Here is an 8381-nt window from a genome sequence, read left to right on the forward strand (position 1 = left end):
GAGTTGATGGGTGCTGACGAGTTGATGGGTGCAGCACACCAACATGGCACAGGTATACATATGTAACAAACCTGCACATTATCCACATGTACCCTAGAACTTAAAGTATAATAAAAAAAAATTTATATATTTTTTCTTTTCTTTTCTTTTTGTTTGTTTTGTTTGTTTGTTTATTTATTTATTTATTTTTTTGATAGAGAGTTTAGCTCTGTCACCCAGGCTGGAGTGCAGTGGTGTGATCTCAGCTCACCACAACCTCTGCCTCCTGGGTTCAAGTGATGCTCCTGCCTCAGCCTCCCAAGTAACTGGGATTACAGGTAACCACTACCATGCCTGGCTAATTTTTTATTTTTAGTACAGATGGGGTTTCACCATGTTGGCCAGGTTGGTCTCGAACTCCCAACCTCAGAGGATCTGCCTGCCTCGGCCTCCCAAAGTGCTGGGATTATAGGCATGAGCCACCGTGCCCAGTCCATTTAATTATATTTATAGTGGCTGGTCATGCAGTGGCTCAGGCCTGTAATCTCAGCACTTTGGGAGGCCGAGGCAGGTGGATCACCTGAGGTGAGGAGTTTGAGACTAGCCTGGCCAACATGGCAAAACCCCACCTCTACTGAAAATAGAAAAATTAGCCCAGCATTGTGTCAGGCACCTCTAATCCCAGCTACTCAGGAGGCTGAGGCACGAGAATCGCTTGAACCCAGGAGGTGGAGGTTGCAGTGAGCTGAAATCACGCCGCTATACTCCAGCCTGGGCAACAGAGCGAGACCCTGTCTCAAAATATATTTATTTATTTATTTATAACTTCCAATGTAAAGGCATATTTCTTCTATCCAAGGTGTGTGCTATAATTCATTTACTGCATCCCCTTCTGTTGATAATTTAAGTGGTCTTCAAGCTTTTGCCACAATAATACAATAATGAATCTCACATAAAATTATTTTACACATCTTCAGTGATTTCCTTGAGCCTGATTTGTAACAGAATTATATTAACTCTTTCTTAAGAATATCTGTTTAAGTATCTGTCATCTACTGTACAAACTATTTTATTTATTTACTTTTTTAGAGACAGGGTCTTGCTCTGTCACACAAGCTATAGTACAGTGCCACGATCATAGCTCACTGCAACCACCAACTCCTGGCCTCAAGTAATCCTCCTGCCTCAGTCTCCCATAGTGCTGAAAATACAGGCATGAGTCACCACACCCAGCAACTCGGTATAAGCCACTCTGTATAAACTCCTTTTGTAATTAAAAAAAATTTGTTTTCATTTTCTAAGGCAGAGTTTCATTCTGTCCCCCAAGTTGGAGTGCAATGGCATGATCTCGGCTCACTGCAACCTCCGCCTCCCGGGTTCAAGCGATTCTCGTGCCTCAGCCTCCTGAATTGCTGGAACCACAGGCGCCCGCCACCATGCCCGGCTAATTTTTGTATGCGTAGTAGAGACAGAGTTTCACCATGCTTGCTAGGTTGGTCTTGAACTCCTGGCCTCAAGTGATCCACCTGCCTTGGCTTCTCAAAGTGCTGGGATTACAGGCATGAACCACCGTACCCGGCCTGTATGAACTCTTGAGGTCCTACACAAGAGAGATCTGTTTCAATAATCTTTTTTTTTTTTTTTTTTTTAATTTTCTGACTGCTTCATTTTTCCTTCATATCAGTAATCTTTGAAGCCTTAGGACCTGGTTTTCACAATATGTTTAATGTTGCTATATGTATATGTGTGTATATATATATTTTGCTGTTAATGCTTAATGTTGCTATATGTATGTGTTTGTATATCTTCCTTCCTTCCCTCCCTCCCTCCCTCCCTCCCTTCCTTCCTTCCTTCCTCTCTTTCTTTCTTTCTTTCGAGATAAAGTATCACCCTGTTGCCCAGGCTTTAGTGCTGTGGCCTGATAACCACTCAGTGCATCCTCAACCTCCTGGGCTCAAGCGATCCTTCCCACTCAGCTCTCCAAGTAGCTGGGTCCACAGATGCGTGCCATCACACCCCGCTAATTTTTACATTTTTTTGTAGAGTCAGGGTGTCACTATGTTGCCCAGGGTGGTCTCAAAGTCCTGAGCTCAAACAATCCTCCCACCTAGGCCTCCCAAAGTGCTGGGATTACAGGCGTAAGCCACTAAGCTCGGCACATGTTGCTATATTTTTTAAATATGTATTTAAATGTCTATATTCCCTACTAAACTACAAGTTTATTTTTTTCTTTTTTCTTTTTCTTTTTCTTTTTTTTTTTTTTTTTTTTTTGAGACTGAGTCTCGCTCTGTAACCCAGGCTGGAGTGTTGAGATCTCAGCTCTGCCTCCCGGGTTCAAGTGATTCTCCTGCCTCAACCTCCTGAGTAGCTGGGATTACAGGCACGTGCCACCACGCCCTGCTAATTTTTGTATTTTCAGTAGAGACAGGGTTTCACCATGTTGGCCAGGCTGGTCTCGGACTACTGACCTCACAAGTGATCCGCCTGCCTCAGCCTCCAAACGTGCTGGGATTACAGGTATGAGCCTGGTCAGTAGGCACTATTTCTTTCTTTCTTTCTTTATTTCTTTTTTCTTTTTTAAGACAGAGTCTCGCTCTGTCGCCCAGGTTGGAGTGCAGTGGCGGGATCTCGGCTTACTGCAAACTCTGCCTCCCGGGTTCAAGCAATCCTCCTGTCTCAGCCTCCTGAGTAGCTGGGACTACAGGTGCCACCACCAGCCCAGCTAATTTTTGTATTTTTAGTAGAGACAGGGTTTCACCATATGAGTCAGGCTGGTCTCAAAGTCCTGACCTCAGGTGATCCACCAGCCTAGGCCTCCCAAAATGCTAGGATTACAGGCATGAGCTACCACGCCCGGCCAGTAGGCACTTTATGTCTATTATTTACTATTGTAGACAACTGACACTCCTTCCCCCGCCCCCGACCCTGACTTTTTCTTTTTTAGAGACGGGGTCTCGCTCTGTCACCCATGCTGGAATGCAGTGGCGCGATAAGAGCTAAGTGCAGCCTCGAACTCCCAGGCCTCAGGCCATCCTCCTGCCTCAGCCTGCGGGCTAAATGAAACTACAGGTGCACGCCACCACACCTGGCTGATTATTTCTAAATGATTTACTTCATCAACACTTCCCACATGAGTAGGGCACACAGTAGGCGCTCCATAAATACTTGTCAAACGCCTACACGAAGGAATCAATGCCTGGCAAGAATGAATCCACTTTCCACCATGCCTACCTCGCTAAAAACTACATTTCCGGCCGGGCGTGGTGGCTTACGCCTGTAGTCCCAGCACTGTGGGAGGCCGAGGCAGGCGGATCACGAGGTCAGGAGATGGAGACTATCCTGACTAACACGGTGAAACCCGTCTCTACTAAAAATACAAAAATTAGCCGGGCGTGGTGGCGCATGCCTGTAGCCTCAGCTACTCGGGAGGCTGCAGCAGGAGAATCGCTTGAACCCGGGAGGCAGAGGTTGCAGTGAGCCGAGATCACGCCACTGCACTCCAGCCTGGGCAACAGAGCAAGACTCCATCTTTTAAAAAAAAAAGAAACAAAAACAAAACAAAACAAAAAAAACTACATTTCCCTGTGCACTTGGCGCGACGCACTCCCACGACGTTTGAAAGAGCGACAATTACTTCCCACGGCCCCTTACCGCCCCCTCCCGCCGGTGCCACAGTGGTTGATGGGAAGGTAGTTTTTACGCACTTTGGCCGGCCCCTAGCGATCTGAACCCAAACTAAATTTCCCAGCAAGCAGCGCGCGGGCCTGGGAAAAGGGGCAAGATGGCTGACTCCGAAGAGGGTGTTTTGCCGCTGACGGCTGCTTCCACTGCCCCAATTTCATTCGGCTTCACTCGCACGTCCGCACGGAGGCGGCTGGCCGACTCGGGAGACGGCGCGAGGCCATCTCCGGAGGAGAAGGATTTCTTGAAAACCGTGGAAGGGAGGGAGCTGCAGAGGTGACGCGCCGGGTCTTTCACACCTTGGAAATCGCTGCGGTGGGCGTAAGCGGGAGGGAGGAATCTCACTCAGTCGTTTGTCTTGGTGACAGTGACCTGTTAAGCCTGAAGCACAGCCTGAGTAAATTCGTGGAGGCCAGAAGGCTGGAGTTTATAGGAGGGGTGGGGAAATTGGGCCTGATAGCCGTGGGAATTGCGAAGAGAGGATGTATTACTGAGAAGAAGTGTCTTTAGGACTTGAGGACACTGAGGTGTGTGCGTTCTGGGAGAAGGAAAGAATGAGAAAATGACAGGACCTGCTAGTGTCTCAGCTGAAGTGGTGGGGCTTCTCTGATATGGGGAACGGGATGGAGCGGCAGATTCAGGTTGATGGAGGCCACCATCAGCTTAATGAGGAGAGGAGAGTCTGAGGGAGGGATTTCCAGAAGAGAATCAGGCATCTGGGAAGCTGTTTGGGAACCTGGAGCTAGGGAGGGTCTAGGCTGAAGATAGTGATTTGTGGGCCATTGTGGAAGCCGGTCTTGAGTTAAACAGAGAGTCCAGGACTTATTTCTCGAAGGCACTGACATTTACGAGTTGGGGGCACTGGGGGAGATAATCCAAAGAATGCACGATCAGAGAGGTACAGGAGATCCAGACATGGAGTAGAGAAGGCATGGTCTGTGGGGCTGGGGTGAGTTTGGCTCTCGTGTTTTCTCTGAATAAAGGAGTGTGACCCACTGACACTGCCATTCTCCCAACCCCACCCCTCTGTGTCCACATCAGTGTGAAGCCCCAGGAATCCCCCAAGGAACTCGTCATCCCTTTGATCCAGAATGGCCATCGCAGGCAGTCACCAGCCCGGCCCCCTGGGCCATCCACAGATACTGAGGCCTTGGCAGATGGGGTGCTGTCCCAGGCTGTGAAGGAGCTCATTGAGGGTGAGTGATGCCCCTTTACCCTTCCCCAGTGAAGGAAGAAGATGAAGAAGGTGGAAGGATAGAGTGGGACTTCATTGCTCCCTCCTATTCTTCCCTTAGAATCCAAGAAGTCTCTGGAAGAGAGAGAGAATGCGGGTGTCGACCCCACGCTCGCTATCCCCATGATCCAGAAAGGATGCACCCCCAGCGGGGAAGGGGCAGACAGCGAACCCCGGGCAGAGACAGTGAGCTGGCCCCTTGTCCCCCTCCTGCCCCAGCCTTTCTTTGCCCTGTCTGCCAGGCTGTGTCCCTGCATATAGCAGGGAAAGTCTGTGTGTGCTAGAGGCCCGCCACCTGTCCTTTCTCCTGTCATCCTTTTTGGAAGCATTACCAAATGAATCTGGATATCTGGATGCTAAAAACATACTTGAATCCTAGGATTATCTGAATGAGGTGTGCAGCAAAGGGAACAGGAAATGTAAAGGCCCTGAAGGTAGACACTGCCTAGAGTGTTTGCGGAACACCAAGGAGACCAGTGTGACTGAAGTGGAATGAGTGAGGGGAAGGGATAGTAGACGAAGTCAGAAAGGAGATGGGGGTGCTAGACAAGGCAGGGCCTTGTAGGCCATTGTGAGGACTTTGGCTTTTACTCTGAGTGGGATGAGAGCCTGGGCAAGCCCTGAGCATAGATGAAATATGATTTATGATTTGACAGCATCCCTCTGGCTGCTGTGAACAGACTCATTAGTGAAGGTGGAAGCAAGGGGATGAGTAGTCCAGGCTAGAGATGCTGGGGACTTAGACCAGAGTGGTCTGGAAGGATAAGTAGGGTTTAGTGAGAGGGAAGAACAGAGTGAGTGTTCCTGTTGGTAGTAACAGCCCAAGCAATGGCATAGTGGCAGAAAATCGATGTGGTGTGTGTCCATCAGTGAGGCAACATGTGATGTGTCTGGAGTGAATGGGAAGGAGTGATGATGGAAGGTGACAAGAGGAGATGTGAGAGGCGTGTCTACAGGAGTAACCAAGTCTGTCTTTCATACCCACAGACCTGACTTTTCACCTCTTCTTTCATAAATTTCTTGCATTGCTTCTTTGGAGTCTAGTTCTCCTACAGCCCCAGAACACTCTCTTTCAACTGAACTGTTCTCTTCAGCCTTCAGATGTGCTCTGATTTCCTTCAGCTTTTTTTTGTTTGTTTGTTTTTTGTTTTTTGAGACAGAGTCTTGCCCTGTGGCCCAGGCTAGAGTGAAGTGGTACGATCTCGGCTCACTGCAACCTCCCGCTCCCGGGATCAAGCGATTCTCCTGCCTCAGCCTCCCAAGTAGCTGGGATTACAGACACGTGTCACTACCGCCTGGCTAGTTTTTGTATTTTTAGTAGAAACGAGGTTTCGCCACGTTGGTCAGGCTGGTCTTGAACTCCTGACTTCAGGTGATCTACCCACCTTGGCCTCCCAGAGTGCTGGGATTACAGGCATGATCCACTGTGCCCAGCTCCTTCATCTTTAAAGAAAAAAAAGATCCTCACTTCCCTCTTCATCCTTTCATCCTGTTCCAGCTTTAACCTCATTCCTCTAATTTTTCCCTCTATAAACCTCCTCCTGCAGCTTTATACATATCAGGTGACCAAAAATTCCATCCATCCTTCCTCTCACTCAGCATAAAAACCTTGGAGTCGGCCGAGCCTGTAATCCCAACACTTTGGGAGGCTGAGGTGGGCGGATCACCTGAGATCAGGAGTTCGAGACCAGCCTGACCAACATGACGAAACCCCATCGCTAGTAAAAATACAAAAATTAGCCGGGCATGGTGGAACATGTCTGTAATCACAGCTACTCAGGAGGCTGAGGCAGGAGAATCGCTTGAAACCAGGAGACTGATGTAGCAGTGAGCTGAGATTGTGCAACTGCACTCCAGCCTGGGCAACAGAGCAAGACTTCATCTCAAGAAAAAAAAAAAAAAAAAGGAAAACCTTGGAGTCATCCTCAATTCCCCTCTTTATTTCATGCCCCATACACTCTGCCAGCACAATCCTTCATCTTTTTTCAAAATGACACCCAGAACTGACCACTTCTCACCGCCACCAGCATCTCTCATCTGGACTATTAGAGTAATTTCCTCACTGGTCCCTCTTATAGCTCCCACCTGGCTCAGGGTCCTCTGACTCCTGCCCAGCTCTCCTGATTTGATCTCTTCCCCACCCTTCTCTGCTCTCTACTCTCACTATCTCCATTTCAGTCATGGTGACTTTTACCCCTCACACATACCAAGCCTTGTCCAGCCTCAGGGCCTTTGCTGTAACTGTGCTTTCAGCTCGGGACACTTTCTTCTCATATCCTCATGGCTCCCTCTGCTATCATTTCCTGATCTCTGCTTAAATGTCAACCCAGAGGCACTCCCTCTCCATCCCTCTGCATCTTCTTACCCTGCTTTCTTGTTCTTTACGTCACCACCTGACATATCATGTTTTCTGGGTTTTATTTATAGTATGTCTCCACAACTAGATCAGAAGCTCTGCAAGGGTAGGGGTTTTTGTCTGTTTGGTTCACAGCTTCATCCCCAGTACCTAGAACAGTACTTGCCATAGACTAGGTGCTTTCTATTTGTTGAAGGACTGAACATGGAGGAGTACAGTGAGGGATGGAAAGAGGAAATCAAAACACCCTTGAGCTGATTGGAAAAGATGCGTAGCAGGTCTCCCAGTGGGTGGCAGCAAGTGCACTTCAAACAGAGGACCCAGTGTAAGCAAAGCCTGACCCTCCTTCCTCTACCTGAACCTGTAGGTGCCAGAGGAGGCTAATTATGAGGCGGTCCCCGTGGAGGCCTATGGGCTGGCCATGCTGCGGGGCATGGGCTGGAAACCTGGCGAGGGCATCGGCCGCACCTTCAATCAGTGAGTTCTGGGATAGGGGCGAGGGGACAGACAGATCAGGCTGCAATCAAGATCCCCAGGGTCACTGCCAAACCAGAACCACTCCAGGCAGGGAGGGAGGATACATTATCGCCCTAACTAATTCAGTAGCCCCTTCCACTACTGTTTTAAACTCCCATTTGCCCTTTGAAACTCTAATAGAATCCCATTTATATAAAGTCTGCCTCTAGGGACATCAATTTCTTCATCTGAAAAATGGGGGTAATAGTACTGACTTCACAGGTCTGTTGTGAGAGTTAAATGAAATTATACACATAGGCCAGGTAGTGGCTCATGCCTGTAATCCCAGCATTTTGGGAGACTGAGGCAGGAGGATCACGTAACCCCAGGAGTTTGAGACTGGCCTGGGCCCCATCTCTACAAAAGATTAATTAATTTTAAGAAAAGAAATTAGGCCGGGCGCGGTGGATCAAGCCTGTAATCCCAGCACTTTGGGAGGCCGACAAGGGCGGATCACGAGGTCAGGAGATTGAGACCATCCTGGCTAACAGGGTGAAACCCCGTCTCTACTAAAAAATACAAAAAACTAGCCGGGCAAGGTGGCGGGCGCCTGTAGTCCCAGCTACTCCGGAGGCTGAGGCAGGAGAATGGCGTAAACCCGGGAGGCGGAGCTTG

General features: G+C 48.8%; 1 protein-coding gene across 1 annotated transcript in view; it reads left to right on the forward strand.

Annotated features, from left to right (window-relative positions):
* Nucleotides 1–3681: 3681 nt before the first annotated feature.
* GPKOW (G patch domain and KOW motifs) overlaps nucleotides 3682–8381 on the forward strand; it is a 10644-nt gene continuing 5944 nt past the window's right edge. The window contains exons 1-4 of the mRNA XM_011991372.1: nucleotides 3682–3936; nucleotides 4702–4856; nucleotides 4956–5080; nucleotides 7618–7727. Of these exons, the coding sequence (XP_011846762.1) occupies nucleotides 3761–3936; nucleotides 4702–4856; nucleotides 4956–5080; nucleotides 7618–7727 (566 nt within the window). The 5' untranslated portion in view covers nucleotides 3682–3760. The remainder of the gene's footprint in view (nucleotides 3937–4701; nucleotides 4857–4955; nucleotides 5081–7617; nucleotides 7728–8381) is intronic.

This window comes from Mandrillus leucophaeus, unplaced genomic scaffold (assembly GCF_000951045.1).
Source record: "Mandrillus leucophaeus isolate KB7577 unplaced genomic scaffold, Mleu.le_1.0 Scaffold395, whole genome shotgun sequence".
In the NCBI taxonomy this organism is placed as follows: Eukaryota; Metazoa; Chordata; class Mammalia; order Primates; family Cercopithecidae; genus Mandrillus; species Mandrillus leucophaeus.